The sequence below is a fragment of the Rhizomucor pusillus genome (assembly GCF_041956525.1).
Source record: "Rhizomucor pusillus strain CBS 183.67 unplaced genomic scaffold VTP01scaffold_9, whole genome shotgun sequence".
In the NCBI taxonomy this organism is placed as follows: domain Eukaryota; kingdom Fungi; phylum Mucoromycota; class Mucoromycetes; order Mucorales; family Lichtheimiaceae; genus Rhizomucor; species Rhizomucor pusillus.
This window is the reverse complement of record NW_027192151.1, coordinates 212443-229131: the sequence shown is the minus strand read 5'-3', so window position 1 is coordinate 229131 and position 16689 is coordinate 212443. Positions and strand designations below refer to the sequence as shown.

The following is a 16689-nucleotide window of genomic DNA, read 5'->3' as shown; positions in this document are numbered from 1 at the left end:
AGTAAATGAAACATATCGCATGAAAACTTTCAAAGATATACTTCTGCCCTGCCTTTCGGCGTACGAAATTTTCGCCAAATGCGGGGTTTTGGGGGAGTTGCCGATGAAACAGCGTGATTTTCACTTGTCTTCTGGATTTGCCCTCCTCCTCCTTGTCCATGTGCGCATTCCATAGTCGTCAATATTCCCGGTACACAGTAAAAGTCAAGTGACATGAAAAAAGAGAACGGGAAGTTTAAGCTATCAATATCTTTCGTGATCGTGTCTTTGATTCGATCGCCCCTGAAACTTTACATGCTTGCATTTTGTTACCTAGCAACCAACCACCGGCGTTGTCGTTATCGGTAGCTATGTAATAGCAGATGAAAACTATGTTAAATGCTTGCTATGGAAAGGAAGACGTTTTGGAGCAAGAATGAGCTCGTGCATAACAACAAAACACCGAGAAACCCCTCTCTCTCAAGTGATACAAGCTCAACTTTTTGATCTCCATTTTTCTTTTTGCAGACACACAATGGTCAACATTGGCACCGAGGCAGGCAACTTTTTCCAGACAGATGCAGAGTTAGCAAAACAAAAAGAAAAAGCAGAGAAATACAACTACACAGAAGGCGACGCTGTCAAGCTGTCGTCAAAAGCGCTTGCGATCCAAATCGTTGCTGATGGCACGTATGTCTACATTGCTGAATCAGGCTTCCAAACACGCCGCTTCAATCTCAAAGTAAAGTAACTGTGACATAAATGTTGGATTACGCTTATAGCAGCACACTTATACATATCTTCTCTTCTGCGTCTCTAGACCAACAAGACTGTAAAGTTATTCAAGGGGCACACAGGACCTGTCACCTGTCTCGCACTATCTCACAACAACGGCATCCTCTGGACCGGTTCGTGGGATAAGACGATTAAGAAATGGGATACCAAGGTGATTATTATTGTTAGCAGGCAGTTATCATTGTACCTAATTGTAACCTCTCGCTATCGCTAGACGGGCGAATGCCTCGCGACACTGTGCGGTCACTCGGATTTCGTAAAATCGTTGGTCGTTGTAGGCAACTCTTTATTTTCTGGATCTTCTGATACCCACATCCGTCAATGGAACATCGATACAAACGAGTGCCTCAACACGCTCAAGAAACACACGCGAGCAATTGAGAGTTTGGCGATCGATCCAGCTGGCAAATACTTGTATGCAGGATCGTCCGACAAGACTGTGACCAAGTGGGACCTGGAAACGATGCAATGTGTGGCTACTATGGATGGTCATGAAACAAGCGTTTACTGCGTTCGAGTGTGGGACGATGAAATGTGGACTGGTAAGGATTAATGTGATAACATTGACATTGCAACCATCCGCTCACTTATCCTAGCCTCCGCTGACAAGACTGTAAGACGATGGAATACAGTGGCAAGTGTGATATACCTTCTTTATTTGTTAGAGATCTGTTTTCTAACCTTCTTTCTAGACCGGTCAAGTTGACACTGTACTTGAGCATCCAGATCGCGTAAAGTCTGTTGTTGTCTTGGGACCCTACGTAATCACTGGATCGAGCGACGACGACATTCGAGTTTGGGACATTGCTGTAAGACATATCCATGCATCCTGTCAAAAAGGAGGGCACACTGATATCTGATTGGATGTGTTTCATCACTAGTCTGGAAAATTAGTGTCCACAATCCGTGGCCACTTTGACGAAGTCGGTTGCCTGGCAGTCGCAGGAAACACACTGTACAGCGCATCCCTGGATTGCTCGCTGCGCCGATGGTCGATCACCCGTAAGCTTCTGCATATTTATTGGGGCAAACAAACAATTTTACTCATTATTATTTTCTCCTCTCTGTAGCCTCTGCGCTTAAAGAGTACAACGAGAAACCGACCAAGAAGAAACAGGAACCAGATGCTCCAGGATTAACAGAAGAGGAAGAGCGGGAGCTTGCAGAGCTGATGGATGATTCAGACTAGAATAATTATCAGCAGAAGAAAATAATAATAATAATAATAATAATAATAAAAGGATGAGCAATGCAATGCACAAAAGAAAGTGTTTATGTATATATGTGGCATTTGGGGGAGGGACGGGATGGGGGTTTAGACATTTACAAGCAATTTATAGAGCCATTTGTTTCTTTTTTTTTTGATCTTATTTTCCAATTTTGAAGCTCTTTAGGCCCTTGGCGAACTTGTTTCCGCCTTTCTTCTTGTTGCTAAAGTTATTCATGCGGTAGTTTGCTGCTGTTCGGGCATCTTCGCGATAAGCAGCTGCGAGGTCGTCCAGGTTATCGTTCCATTCGTCATCTCGCAAACGGTGGCCGTGCTTAAATTCTCGAAGCTTGGTGGTGTACGAACTGACGACGGTCGCAAAGTATGTCTAAAATGGTACACATGATCGGTAAGCTCGATTTCTCAATGTCGATCGCTCTATTTGGAGTCCTACCATTGCCAGCTGTCCGATGAACAGTAAAATAGCAATGCCAATGACACCGGCTTGCACTGCTTGCGAGCAGTTGGCCAGACCATAGGTATTGCCTAATTGCATACCCAAAAAGGTGGTGGTGTAGCCCCCGACAGAGATAGATTGATCACCCGATCCACTTTGCTCCTGACCGGGATTCGCCTCTTCGCATGCACTTTGGCTCTTTGACCGGTTGACAAGTGCAAGAACAAAGTCGACACCTTCCCATACAGTAAGCAGGAAAACAAGAACCACCCAAAATAGTGTCTTGTAGAGCCGCATCAGAGGAAGCTTGCCCTATTTTGGTAATCGTAGATCAATTTCATATCCGAGCCAGAAAATCCCAACGGTGGATCACAGATAGAGAGAGAAAGACAGGAAAGGAAAAAAGGAGCCGCATAACTTACCACTGCTGAGGCCAGAATACCATATAAACCGATTACTGCTGTCGCGGCTGCATACAAAGTATAGATTAGTGATTTCAATGTAAAGTGTTTACATCAGCGCAGTCCACGTTAAAACGGTACCGTAAAATATTACAGCGATCCATGGCAGAAACGAGTGTATAACCGCAAGGTGCATAACCATTGCTAAATAAGATCGGAAAGAATGCGTTAAAATCTCTGGTTATTCTCCGTATATTATTCTGCGGAAACGTACGGTTGTATTTCGTAAACGTGAGACCGAGCAACAGCACGGAAACACCCTAGCGCGAAAACCGTTAGGAATTCCAGGCACAGCAGATCCGCAGTTTGTAGCTCAGCGTCTTACTGTAAGGAGAATGCTAATAATGAGCGATGCTGCTCGAAGTGGAATTATACAACAGCAACGTCTTGGCATTGTGAACTATGACGAGGGAAGAGGAGCGAATAAAGGAAATGAGAGAGAGGGAAGAGGGAAAAGCGAAGCAGAGGAAAGAAAATAGATGCACTCCGAGCACCCAAAACGGGCTTAGTGCGGCTAAAGTGCCTGGACTTTTTTCCTTGCTTTTGCCTGCGGTCGGATATCTGCCTGAAAAAGGACATTGTCTCTTCTTGAAATGGCAGCTACTTCGCGTCCACGAAGTCATTCAACGCGTAGATCGCCCCCAACGTCGCCTTCCACTGCAGCGATTGACCGCAGTGAACAGAGACGATCCGTCACAGCAAATGTCGTCACAGGAAGCAATCGAGCCAGTGTACTACTTTCAGAACGACAGGTGAACAAGGTATACCAGCGCTTTGCAAGTTGGACTTGCCCCAACGAGCGGATCGTTAACATGCAATGTAGATCAACAAGAAGATTGCAAACATACGACACAACTCCATTGCAAGCAGCTCAAGTCCGCAGTTAGCAGCAAAATACCTCGATTCTGCAGATGGTGACGCGCTTTCTTCACCGCGCGATCCTAGTTTTCGCTTGTCCCAGTCAATGACTCTTTCGCCTGCTCAGGGTATGTACTGTCTTTGCTTCCACGGAAAGTACGAGGGCTTAATATGTATCACGTATATAGAATTTGCAACACACACGTATCCTGCAACTTCGTCCACAGTTTCCGACACGTCCGTCGTAAGCACGATACACAATATTTACTTTTGAGTCCAATTACTTATTATCTTCGTGAACTAGAACAGTGCTGTACATGCAGATCCAGTGGGGACATTCCCAGTACGAATCCAAGAGTATGCAATCATGGAAGATTTGCTTTTTGTTTTAATGGTACCATTTCTCTCTCTTCAAACAACTTGTTTCATCTATCAACTCAAACAATGAATTGGGCAGGGCATTGATGGAACATATATCAAGATCGTTCATCCACAAACCAACGGAGATGACGATGATTACTCAATGGACGATGCAGAGACCAGTTTAGCTGATCGACAAACGTGGGATTTACTGCGACACACGGTAGACTCCACATTGGATCCCAGTTTGCGACACATGGTAGAAAAACTGTTACCACTTTCAACATACTACATTTCTGTGGAGAATTTTGTCGAACAGTACTCTCGTTACGAATTTGGATCTATCAACCATGCGTTAACAGCAGCCATTTCGACCATACTGAAAGAGTACGAAACGTTCATTGCCCAGTTAGAGCACCAGTTCAGGTCTTCCGCTGGGTTTACGCTTCAACAGTTTTGGTTCTATGCTCAAGATACCCTGCAACAAATGAAAATCCTCCACGAGCTAGCCAACACTGTAAGACAGCTTCGTGTAGCAAACGAGATCCGAGATGATGACTCTGTCGACATTGATGCTGTTTTGGAAGGCCTGAAAGCAAGCGAAGAAGGTCGTCAGATGCGTATATCCGACAAGGAAAAAGGAGGAGCCATTCTCAATGTACTTACGGAGCGGCTCGTCGGTCTTGGTGGGTAAGTAGATTAATATATAGTCTACAGATTAATGTCTGTTTTGGAGCTTACAAGCAGTTATTTATAGTGATCCACGATGTAAGAAGATATATTCCTTCTTGCTAGCGAAAGCATCCGTGCCATATTTCGAGATTTTAAATGCATGGATATATCGAGGAGAGATTGTGGATCCATACAATGAGTTTATGGTGCTTGAAAGGCGAAACGTCAAAAAGGAGAACCTGAAGGAAGACTTCAACGACGCATACTGGGAAATGCGATACACTGTTCGCGAGAAGCTGGTACCAATGTTTCTGGAACCGTTACAGGCCAAAATCCTGCTTGCTGGGAAGTACCTGAATGTTGTCCGTGAGTGCGGGGTCAACATTGCGAAGCCGGAAGAGATGCAGGACGTTCTGCTAGGTCGACCACTTGAAGAACGCGATCAGCAACAGCAACAGCAACAGCAACAACAACAACCAATGACGCCACTTGGCTTTTCCCTAGGCAGTAACAGCATCGTGCCTGCTAAAAATGAAGTATGGTCCGCTGTGAACGGTGGAAGGTGAGACAAAGTTTTTACTTTTGCGCAATACAATCATGTTGACAAATGATTGCTAAATTAGATTCGTCAAGAGCTTGGAGATCGCTTACAAATATGCCAACCAAACGCTACTTGACCTTTTGCTCAAAGAGCAACAGTTGATCCCACGACTACGGTGCGTATATCATGCAGCCATTGTGTAAGCTTCAGGGAACTAACCCGAGTTTTAAAACCAATAGATCATTGAAACATTACTTCTTCCTGGATCAGTCTGACTTTTTGACATCCTTTTTGGATTTGGCCAAAGAAGAGCTAAAGCAACCAGCCAGAGAGATTCCACTGGCAAGATTACAATCTTTGATGGATCTTGTATTGCGCAACTCGTCCTCCGTTGCAGCGTACGATCCATTCAAAGAAGATCTCAAAGTGGCCATGAGCCCGTTAAAACTGATTGACGAGCTGCTAAGGATTATCAATGTGGCAGGCCTCGATAGCCTACCAGGATCAACACGTGGAGACGGCAAATGGACAAGTGCGTTTCCAGAATCGGTTGCAATGCTTGACAAGAATCAGAGCTTAGCGGGCAGTATGATGGTTGGTAGCACAAGCTCCAACACGAGTGTATTGTCAGGTATGACTTTTCGACTGATAAAAGTATTTATTTATCACAGATGACTAACATGAGAGATGTGTACGCTAGGATACGATGCTTTGACCCTGGACTATACAGTCACTTTTCCGCTATCCCTTGTAATCTCTCGGAAAGCGTTGACCAAATACCAATTGCTCTTTCGGCATTTGCTATACCTGAAGCACGTTGAAGATTTATTGTGCGCGAATTGGATGTCTCACAAGGACCAGCTGTGGAAACGACGTTCAAGTAGTCAAGACATTGAAGCTTGGAAGTTCCGGATATTCACGTTGCGGCATCGAATGCTTATATTTGTACAGCAATTTGCATATTACGTGACGAACGAAGTTCTGGAACCGAACTGGCGTCGATTGGAATCTAATCTGCAGAAAGTCTCAACCGTCGACCAAGTGCTCCAATATCACTCTGATTTCCTTGATACATGTCTTAAAGAATGCATGCTGACGAACGCTAAATTGTTAAGAGTAAGAATAATATCCTTGTTCAATATAAGCAATGCACTCAACTGGTTCGATTTTTTCTTTCTAGATTTACAACAAACTTATGACCTCTTGCGTGGTGTTTAGCACTCAAGCAGAGCGTTTCTCGCAGCATATCAAAACATTGGAAGAGCAAAATGCTACCAATGTGTTCGGTATTCCCAAAGGCGCCATAGGTGAAGCAGCTGGCAATGTTGCAAAGGCGCACGAGGCGATGGATCGACATCTTAGCAAGATTGAAGAAAGCTTTTCTTGGCACATGAAGCTTCTCATCGAAGCGTTGAATCACTTTTCCGCGATCGAAACGATGCAGTTCTTGTGCCTTGTCGTCAGGCTCGATTACAACCACTTTCACAAGTCATCCAGTTCTTCCTCCTTATCCAGGAAGCAGTGAACCTCTCCATTTCTATATTGCTCTCTATCTCTCTTTTTCTCGTTGTTTACTGTACATTATTAGCTCAATGTTGATTCCTTTATTCACACGCTCCGGCTACATACGTATATATTCAGTATACATATATCTATGTGTGTATATGCGCACCTTTCATTCCATAATTCCCCTCGTCATCCTCTTTATTGTCCCTGCACATCATTTCCCTAACCGGAATAAAACAAATCCTTGTCTGTGCATAAAGTTTTGGATCCCAGACATTGTCGGTGCATAATTGCTAGGATATGTTCGTGCAGAAGGCAGTAAAAGCACTCCAAGATTAACAGGAGCGAAACGGAAAAAGAAGACGTTTAATGGAATTTTACAATGCGGAGTGCGAGGAAAGAGGAATGATTACTGACAGTGACGTGGGACAGAGAAGGGAGGAAACATCGCGTCTGCGTAGACGGTTGGGGGAAGGGATATGTATAGTACAGAGATACGAGGAGAAGGGGGGAAGATAAGAAGCGTAAAGAGAGTAACGAGATCTTTTTACAGGAAGCAAACGAAAATAAATGCTACGTTGCTACTAGGATATTGGACAATCAAGTGTACGGGATTGTCAAATGGTGGTGAATATAAAATGTGTGTTCGTTTGCGTGGAAAGTGCGATGAGGTTTAGGAGACGTGTGGAGAGGATGCAATACCTTGCTTAATTGGGGATGCGTTTCCAGCATGGTTCTGCTGCTGAGCGGCAGCCATTGCCATTTGCATAGCAGCCTTGTTTTGTCCACCATTGAGCGCAGCTGCCATATTTGTGGCAATCATGCCGTTCGCCATAGCCACAGCCGCTTGCTGCGGAGTCATCTTGGTCCTGCTGTTTTGTCGCTTGATAGGCAAAGACGATAGTCCGCCGTTGCGGTTGGGCTGGCCGCCGCCGTTCGACATGCCCTGGTTTGAGCGCGCCATAAGGTTCAGCGGTGTCATGAAAGGGATAGTGAGCAAGTTGCGAAGATCAACTTCAGAAAGTAGTTTTGATCGCTGTTGGAGAGATCTATCGATACCGATCTGATTAGTGATCATGTATAGCCAAAAAAAAAAATTGCCAAGACACATACCGGTCATCGGTTTCATCAACTTCCATAAGCTCTTCATCGTCGCTGGAATCTGAATCGAATCGGTAGCGGTCATATGCGCTTTCTTGGAGAGCGGATGGTCTAGTTTTGCCACCAGTCTGCAGAGGAGCACGGGGATAGCCGACACGGTCAATCATCACACGACCACCACGGCCAACACGTTTTCGGAAGCGTGGGGCGTTCTTATCCGACGATAGAGATTGGAAGAATTGATGTGAGAGAGGTACAGGGAACGGTTGGTATGGACACTAGAGAATATAAAGTCAGTAATTGGTACCTAGCACCCCGCGGGCGGCATGTTGCACTAACCTCGGTGACATCTTCGTAACCGGCATCTTGCTCTTTCTTTCGTGTAAGCTCGGCTTCGATGGCCGCCTGCATAGGCGAGCGTTCGCTGATACCATCGCGGCGCAACTTGTTGAGTGGGATCTTGATAGTTGCTCTACAAAAGGGGGATGGGTTAGTGTTTGCATGAAAAAAAAAGAAGGTCGTCGTTGATCATTCTTCTCCAAAGAGTTTATCCGCGGGAGAGAAAGAGAGAAAGATCACACATATAAATATAGAAAGGGTGGCCAACATACCCGGATCCTCCTGTTTCCGTCTTGCGCTTCTTCTTCGAGAGTGGCAACAAATCGTCGTCTTCCTTGATACCCAGCTGTCGCTGATATTCCCGCAGCTTGCATTTCTTTTCAAACACGCTGTGTTCAAGCACAAGACCTTCCTTTCGGATTTTTTCTCGTCGAAGCACCATTTCGAGCAGATTTCGGGACATCTCCATTTCTGACCGCAATTTGCGCAATCGTTCCAGCGACTGCTGGTCAGTTCGTCGAGTCTTGCGGACCGGCTTGGTCTCTCTTCGTCGGAAGCATACGTACGGATCGATCTCATTCTTGAGGATATCTTCAAACTTGAGCTCGGGAATAATAGTTTGTCCTCCTCGCTTTATCCGACGGTCCCGCCAATGATTGAAGATCGGTTCCATGCTGGATGCTCCAAACTTGTCAGGAACGACTTTTTGCATTTCAACAAAGGATGGAGTCTGCGATGGATCCTGTTATATCCACAAAGCGGGTTAACAGCAACGAAACAACGATGCAGCGATGAATGGCTGTGCATACCAAGTTCAAATGGGGCCAATGCTCTTTGCAGGCAAGTTCGTACTGCCACATTATCTTTTCGAAATCATCTTCTGATACGGATAACTGAGAGTTTTTCTTTAGGAATGCTTCATCTTCCTCATCCATAACATAGGGACAGCCAATGGTATCCTCGACCGTAGCCGAGAAGCGTATGAGGTTAGTAGGTTCTTTGAAACGTCTCTTGTAGATGTTGTGATAATCCTTGTCAGGGATCTGGCGGGAGGCATCAGGTGTTGGGATGTAACGTTCTATTTTGGCGCCGGTGGTAACTGCAGCGTGTGCGGCCGAGATGGCGGCTTGCAAATCATGCTATTTGGGCAAAAAAAGATTAGAATCATAGGACAAAATGTGGGGGGAGGAAGAGTTGGAAAGCGAGTGAGTGATTGAGTGGAGCGAGCGAGCGCTGTGGGACCGGTGGTGGGGGAGCAGGCTGCGTAATCACCCATCCCCCCAAAAAAATACCGAACAAGACTGACTGATGGAAAAACGATGATGTGGAAAAGAAAGGGAAAAGAGACTATGAAAAGTAGCCATACAGTACCTCCTCTTCTTCTTCTTTCTCAACGCCAGTCTCTATCTGAGGCACAGAGCGTTGTACATTGGCAGCGTCCCCAATATCGGGGAGCTGGGACTCCTTGTATATGGGAAGAGGGTGCTTGGGAGAAAGCTTTTTGACTCGGAATCGGGAGACCATCTGCTCGACATGAACAGAGTGATCGTAGCGACAGCTTGTCAGTATACATACTAGAAACAGCAGAGAAAACAGTACTGACCAGAAGAAGGCTGAACGACGTTTCCTTTGATATGAGACGAAGACGATAATTTCCGGCTTCCTAGGGAAAACGCCTGGCGGTCTCTTTCGCCCAAAAACGCTGTATAGAGAGTATTGTAAAATTTCACCTGCGCTGTGAAACAAAAAATTTTTTCCACAGCGTTCCCCCATTGGCTGCGACGTCATCCGTTCCCATCTCAAAGCAGCATCCATTTTTCTTGCATTTTCCTAAGGGGGAGAAAAGCAAATTTGGACTGACCCAAGATCCCCATTTTTGCTTGCTGCAGAAATCAAGATTCTACTTATCTTTTTCTTCTAGTTCGGTATTTACCGAGGTCTTAATCCCTACCCGTAAATTGTGAGTAGACCAGACGGACTGAGCCGGTGCACCATCCTCGTACTACGAGAATCTAGATAGAGGACGCGCTCGGTCCTCATGCCTAAAGCTCCGTTGTGTTCCCAGAATGATCGTGCCCTTTTACGCATGTCTCGTGAGCTTTGAATCGTAGATCCCCAATATAGAGTTATTTAAAAACAAACATTCTCAAACGACAATGGATCCGAGATGGCCAGTGTAAAATAAAATTGGCCGCGCAACGCGCAATGTGAAGAATCTAACTATCAGACGCCCTTTTCTCCTGCTGACAAACCGGCCTCAAAGTTTGATTATAAGCTATGTGATACCAGAAAGGGATCTTCTTTGATATTCAACAGCGATTGGGGCCTAAATTCCAGCTATTCCAACGTTGGTATCCTGCCTGTAAACAGTCATATCGCGCATGTAAAAAAAAACTCCTACAGGGCTAAATGTGACCAACTGAACACTCGAACTCATATTTCTCCTTTCTCCTGTCTCTCTAAATTTGCTTAAAATCGAAGAAAATGTTGGTCAATCGATTGCCCGCATCCAAATCCAAAATGGTCGGATCTATTGGACATTTCGGTGTCAGTACCATGCATCTCTGATTATTTTTACACCTACATTCCCCATTCTTACTTTGTTTTACTTCTTTGTAGAAACACCTCGGATGATCTGGCAAGGATAGACCAACGGCCTACGACTACCATCGGGACGTGAGTGACAGGGCGTCCCAACCTATTGTGACCGCCGCCGCCGCGCGCGCCCGCTTCCGGCCGGCCGTAGCGGGCGACGACCATTGAGAAGGGTGCCGGCGAGGATTGGAAGACCTCAGTCAAGCATTGCCTTCGGCCGGGTCCAGCCTACACACATTTAGGTAACCTTAATCCGACTGAGAACCTAGCAACCGATTTTACTGACTGAAACAGGCCCCTCGTTGTTGTACGGGCGAGAACGAGGGAGAGAAAAAAAGAAAAAAGGACATAGAAAACACGCCACATCCATTGAAAATGGGTGGGCATCTCCTGCCTACGTGGATACATCGCGTGCGCGGGCATCTAGCCAGTGCCAAATCCCATCATCATCGCCGCGGCGGACCGGTTCCCTGCAAAGAAGAAACATGCACACGCTCATCTCTAACGGATTCTTTGCTTGCAGCTCGCCACAAACAAGACGGATGCTCCAACGACAACATTGTTCTTGTGCTGTTTCAAGCCCTCTCTCAAATAAATCCGCGTTCTTTCTTCCCGCCGTTCCCGTTTCTCTTTTGCAGGGCCTCTGTTTAACGTGGTGTCCATCGGACCAAGGGGGTAACAATCGGGCATAACTTTTTGGACAACTCCTTACCCAGACCAGGACGATGAGTGGCCGAAGCCGTGCCGCTATATAGCCCGTTTAACAAACAAAACCTTGAGAGTTCGTCGTCCAGATGGTTTCACTCAAAACAGCTCATTTTCTGCAGCTATATCAAGGGTCCACATGCCTGGCCAAGTTTGCCTTCACAGTAAACAGCAGATTTGAGTACGAACAACCAGATTGTATTACAGAACATTTGCCTCGCCGTTCGTACGGGAAAGCCGCGCCGTCCACACCCGTGGTGTCACAGTCTATGTGTCACAACAGGGAAGCATTGCGCGGCAAAGGAGATCCGGAATTCTGCAGACACTGGAGCATGTTCATGTTTTTGCGTGGTTCCCACCTCGCAAGACGTCGTAGAGCCACTGTGAATGTTATGCAAATAACGCCACAAATACATGTATATTATTGGGCGTTGCTGAATACACACTAAGTTGTAAAAGAAAAATAGATGGCATAAGGGTTGTTTCAAGATAGATCACAGCGCATCTCGAGGGGAAATATCGAGAAAGCAAAAAGGTAGTAAAGAGTAGGAACCGAAAGAAACGACTCAAGTCTCTCTATTCTTGGCAGTGATGACCAGGAGGAGGAGGAGGAGGAGGAGGAGCAGGAGCATTGACCGTCACGTACAAGTTTGTCCTTCCATTTTCGTTTCTTGCCATGGACTTCTCACCCTACAAACCGTCGCCAGACGAGGACAGAAAGGATCGTTTAAAAGGAAAAGGAAAATCACGCTCGCCGGCAACAGCATCGTATGAGCCTGTTCCAACATCATCGTCGTCGTACCAGGCAGGTGGAAATGTCCCTCCTTCCTTGTACGAAGAAGGTCTCTTCACCCCAGGACCTAGCCTCGGTCCCAGCATGGGAGGTGCGCCTGGAGGAACAGTACGCGTCAACAAGTACGAGACCCGTCTGCCAATTCGTGTCGATCTAGAAGCTGCACTCGCTTACATATTAGGACCCGTTACAGGTAAAATAGCTGTTCATTTATCTTTTGCCAAGGAGAGCTTTGCATTAATTTCTTCCTTTGCCTTGGCGAATTCCGCTACTAGGTATCCTTCTACTCATCTTGGAGACGAGAAACGACTATGTCAGGTTCCATGCATGGCAGGTACGAACGAACTGTTAGGATACAACCTCATTTTTTTTTAGAAAGGCGTATCTAACACCACTGCGGATATAGTCGTCCTTGCTCTTTTTGACGCTCATGTGCGTCCATTTCATCCTCATGTTCATTTCCAGCGTATTATCATGGATACTTTTCGCTATTGATATCCTGTTAATCATCGGTCTCACGTAAGCGTGCACAGTGATTGATGTTTGATAAATGGTCAGAAGCACTGATTAAATTACTACTAGGTATCGAGCGTATCTTGATGGTGCGTACTTGGAAAGGACCCCGATACCATACTTTGGACAGCTTGCATCGCAGTGGACAGACGAAGAATAGCCAGGAGAAGAGGCAACAAAGTAACAAATTATATATCCCGCTTATGTTCGTTACCACAGATCAAAGCATCGTCACGGTTTGCCTCACTGACTTCATATATCACACGCGATCAATGGATAGCTATTTTTCTTTTCCTAAAATACTTGCTTATACGAAATGTTACATATTGAATTACTACTATTAAAATCGACCAGCGACTAAATAACAGATTGGTATATCGATGATGCTAGATGCTTATTGTAAATAATTTCCTTGTGTGCTTCGGGCTTTGCTTTTGTTCGCAGCTGCCACTGAAAAACGTATGTAATATGAGTAAGTGAACGGCGATGCAATGGACAGCATTTATTGAGGATCTCGATTGTACTACTCACGTTTGGCTTTTGCTCTAGCACGGCTTAGACTTTCAATAACAAGCTCGAGGCGCCTTATCCATTTCTGCTGGGTCTCAACATTGTGGGTATAGAATGTATGGACCGTTGATGAGCCCACAAAGGTTGTGTTTAGCGTGTCTACACCTTGGAAGGGAGATGTAATTTCGATACCGTAGTCCAATTCGGCGCGGATGGTTGCACCTTCCAAATTGATCGTCTCCTTGTAGTGCAATGTATTATCCGGCTTTGGTTTGGCGATGACGAGCATGTCCGAAAATAAGATATATGCGCGTTCGTCCTCGGTCGTTCGGGAGTGAGTCACAGATTTCGTGATTACATCTTGGAGTACAAGCCTCCGGTCGGCCTTGACACCAAAAGGGGCTCCTACTAGGCTCTGATGGATTCTCAGCACATGATCGACGTTTTGTATATCCATAATTCTAGAGGGAGAAAGTTAGCGCTGTAGAGAAGATGGCTAATCTGATGATCAATATATGCACGCAAACACCACCTACTTTTTGTTCATCTGGCCGAAAATATCCGTGATGCGCTGCTTTGATGCCCGCAGACCTGCATAGTCAGGATGCATAGGGGAAGTAGCTTCAAACAGCTTGCTTAATAATTGCACGTATCGTGTAATGCAGCCGGCAGGGGCTTGCAGCAGAGTCAACAAAGTTTTGCCGTTTAGCTGGGGGTCCTTGTGCGCATTCTGTGCATCCCGACAAAAGGTAAATATAATCAAGGTTTTCGCACAGATGCGCAGAACAGCAGGAATAATATGCTTACATCGATGAATTTCTTGAATGGCTGATATCTCGTAAGGCGCTCGTACGTCGTCACAGCAACACTGTAGTTGTCCAGGTAAGCGTTGTACGCTCCCAATTTTTGAAACTAATCGGGCTGGATGGTGAGAATCATGGGATGACGACAATGATGATGGAACTACCCGCGCATATGATCCGATATCGATATTAACTTACCCAAGCTTGGAACACATCGGATATGATTTGTGTTGGCCCCCATATTCGTAGTCTAAATATATGCAAGTCCGAACGGGCGGGCGTAAGCATGTATGTTTCAAGGACCTTTTGGTCGGCGACTGTACTACTCTACCTTTCCTCAAAAATGGCCAACGTTTCCTTGTGGATGTTGAGGATTTCGACGATGTTGCCAAACAGCCACCGTGCCTCGCGCTCCGTGCAGATGGGCTTCTTGTTGCTCAGCAGCTTGAGCGCCGATGACTTTGTCGTCTGCGTCAGTGGTTGCAAAAATTGGTTGCATATCGTCTCTAGGCTCTCGAGGTATTTCTGTTCGGACACAAAAAGTTCCTGAACAATTGTTTCACGCCGACGATGGAGCATTTCGTGATCTATTCCCGTATTAGCTTGGTCGCTGTACTACAGTTTCAATGTTTCCCTTTGCGATGTTAACCTATCAAGCCATCGTCCACATCCTCGTAGTTCAAATCATCAATGATGTCAAGCGGATCAAAGCTGTAAACTGAAGGCATGTCTGTGAACGTGTTGCTCGACGATGGCCGCGCAATGATCGTCGGCGAGCTCGATGGAAGCGTGAATGTATCGCGGATAAACGACGATGTGCTGCTATCGTTGCTGCTTATGGTACGACTCTGCCCACTCGTGCTCGTTGCCTGGCTCGATGTCGTGCTCGTACGTCGGCTTGCATAGCCTGGCGATGAAGGATGGTTACCGTAGTTATAATTCGCATAAGACATGACAATGATAAAACATGAAAGAAGGAAAAGGAGGATTAAGAGTGGGGAGTGCGGGACAAGTAAAAGAAAGAAAAGATGGGAAAGCACAGCATCGTCAGACAAAACCGCTGGAAAACTCATCAACAATGTCAAACCTTGTGTAACTGGCTCAAGTGCCTCAGAAGAAGCGTGAGGATCGGCACTTTTCTGTTTTCGATCAGGGTTTACGAACAAGCCGATGAGATGCAGTCTGAACGGCCTGCAGGGGAGGAGGAGAACAATGCTCTCTCGCTCATGCCAAACAAACAGACGCTGCTTTTAACCTTAGTTGCTACAATTTTGGTGGTGGAGGAGGGAAGGGAATAATTGCATCCTGATCTTTTGCTCTTGTCCGTGTCTAGAACATTGCATATCAAGTAGGATTTTTTTGCTGCGACACGGTTCTCCTCGTGTTGTTGGATTGTATGACCTACCCGTAAAAAGGATATTTCCGTAGCACTGATGACTGAAGCAAGTGCTACTCTATCCTCTGGATACTTGTTTATTTTCCCATCCATTACCTAACCTTTTTTCAAAGACGAAGACTGTGGCGTGTAGCCGCTGGTATCATTGTCCCCGAAAACTGCATGCGTTGCGATGCGAGTCTCTTTTCTTGTCCTACAGCTGGATCCCTGGGCACAAACATGGGCCTCCGATCTTGCCGCTGCATCAGCCACTGCACATGTAGAGCACATGCTCTAAATGGCCTTCTGCGAGAAATCTTGAGCAACCAGTGCTAACTGTATCGTTCCAGAACGTAGGCACTATACACTATACTGGGACTTTGACAAAGTTAATTGTTCGTGCTCATCCTTTTAATTTGGTCCCTTATTGCTACAACTTTTTTTATTTGTATACATCTTTTACACACCAGGATACAAGAGAGCCATTGTATGCATCTGCATGTTTATTCTGTTTGTATTATAGCCCGCAATACTGTCCCTGAACCTTGCCTTCTCCTCCTCAACTGGATTACTCTCTATTTAACTTCTTGTTGCTCTGCACTAACTGTGCCTGCGGCATTTCCCAAATTTGTTAACACTGCACTCCGCGGTCGACCCTTGAATTGTATGACTTAAACGATGTGCCTCGTCGACTGTTTTGAATGGGGCGCCCACAGCAGCCACCAAAGTGCTCTCACATGCAATGCGTGCCTCGAGTGCATTTTTCCCTGATTCCATTGTTGCTACTAAGAGTCTACGCTCTAGCAGTGCTCTATATTTTCATCAGCAGGCTTCACATCCTTTAAAGTAATAAGGCTCAAAAATTTCGTTGTCGGTGCGCGCGCGCGTGCGCCCACAAAGTCACTTGCATCTCAAAAATCGGGGTTTGCGCATATGCTCGAAATCTGCTGCCAAAAGCTACTGGCGTGCTCTCTTCCCCACAGTCTACTCTGATGGACGACGATCAAGGTTAGACTGCAACGCCATAGCAGGACAACTAGTAGCTCACACTCGACACACTGTTCCCTTTACCATCGTTAGAGATCTGTAGGGTGTGTCGAAGCGAATCGACACCGGATC

General features: G+C 45.9%; 7 protein-coding genes across 7 annotated transcripts; 3 read left to right on the top strand and 4 right to left on the bottom strand.

Annotated features, from left to right (window-relative positions):
- Nucleotides 1–514: 514 nt before the first annotated feature.
- VTP01DRAFT_10570 (uncharacterized protein) lies at nucleotides 515–1963 on the top strand (the record flags this gene model as incomplete). Its single annotated transcript, XM_069378947.1, has 7 exons — nucleotides 515–721; nucleotides 800–925; nucleotides 989–1316; nucleotides 1371–1408; nucleotides 1467–1583; nucleotides 1656–1776; nucleotides 1845–1963. The coding sequence occupies 7 exons, from the start codon at nucleotides 515–517 to the stop codon at nucleotides 1961–1963; spliced, it is 1056 nt and encodes a 351-aa protein (XP_069238970.1).
- A 178-nt stretch (nucleotides 1964–2141) lies between these two features.
- Nucleotides 2142–3293, bottom strand: VTP01DRAFT_10569 (uncharacterized protein; the record flags this gene model as incomplete). The annotated part of the gene is made up of 6 exons (XM_069378945.1): nucleotides 2142–2369; nucleotides 2436–2750; nucleotides 2861–2907; nucleotides 2981–3043; nucleotides 3114–3159; nucleotides 3225–3293. 6 exons carry the CDS (start codon nucleotides 3291–3293, stop codon nucleotides 2142–2144), a joined length of 768 nt encoding a protein of 255 aa, XP_069238969.1.
- A 199-nt stretch (nucleotides 3294–3492) lies between these two features.
- VTP01DRAFT_10568 (uncharacterized protein) lies at nucleotides 3493–6855 on the top strand (the record flags this gene model as incomplete). Its single annotated transcript, XM_069378944.1, has 10 exons — nucleotides 3493–3660; nucleotides 3723–3885; nucleotides 3946–4001; nucleotides 4062–4151; nucleotides 4215–4807; nucleotides 4875–5351; nucleotides 5413–5505; nucleotides 5570–5961; nucleotides 6031–6446; nucleotides 6511–6855. The coding sequence occupies 10 exons, from the start codon at nucleotides 3493–3495 to the stop codon at nucleotides 6853–6855; spliced, it is 2793 nt and encodes a 930-aa protein (XP_069238968.1).
- Nucleotides 6856–7509: 654 nt separating this feature from the next.
- Nucleotides 7510–9800, bottom strand: VTP01DRAFT_10567 (uncharacterized protein; the record flags this gene model as incomplete). The annotated part of the gene is made up of 6 exons (XM_069378943.1): nucleotides 7510–7885; nucleotides 7950–8215; nucleotides 8277–8409; nucleotides 8549–9018; nucleotides 9086–9415; nucleotides 9648–9800. The coding sequence occupies 6 exons, from the start codon at nucleotides 9798–9800 to the stop codon at nucleotides 7510–7512; spliced, it is 1728 nt and encodes a 575-aa protein (XP_069238967.1).
- Nucleotides 9801–10745: 945 nt separating this feature from the next.
- VTP01DRAFT_10566 (uncharacterized protein) lies at nucleotides 10746–11036 on the bottom strand (the record flags this gene model as incomplete). The annotated part of the gene is made up of 2 exons (XM_069378942.1): nucleotides 10746–10806; nucleotides 10876–11036. 2 exons carry the CDS (start codon nucleotides 11034–11036, stop codon nucleotides 10746–10748), a joined length of 222 nt encoding a protein of 73 aa, XP_069238966.1.
- Nucleotides 11037–12252: 1216 nt separating this feature from the next.
- Nucleotides 12253–13042, top strand: VTP01DRAFT_10565 (uncharacterized protein; the record flags this gene model as incomplete). The annotated part of the gene is made up of 4 exons (XM_069378941.1): nucleotides 12253–12562; nucleotides 12645–12703; nucleotides 12776–12888; nucleotides 12952–13042. The coding sequence occupies 4 exons, from the start codon at nucleotides 12253–12255 to the stop codon at nucleotides 13040–13042; spliced, it is 573 nt and encodes a 190-aa protein (XP_069238965.1).
- Nucleotides 13043–13276: 234 nt separating this feature from the next.
- VTP01DRAFT_10564 (uncharacterized protein) lies at nucleotides 13277–15148 on the bottom strand (the record flags this gene model as incomplete). The annotated part of the gene is made up of 7 exons (XM_069378940.1): nucleotides 13277–13332; nucleotides 13414–13853; nucleotides 13929–14122; nucleotides 14200–14304; nucleotides 14394–14445; nucleotides 14527–14782; nucleotides 14845–15148. The coding sequence occupies 7 exons, from the start codon at nucleotides 15146–15148 to the stop codon at nucleotides 13277–13279; spliced, it is 1407 nt and encodes a 468-aa protein (XP_069238964.1).
- Between the last annotated feature and the right edge of the window lie 1541 nt (nucleotides 15149–16689).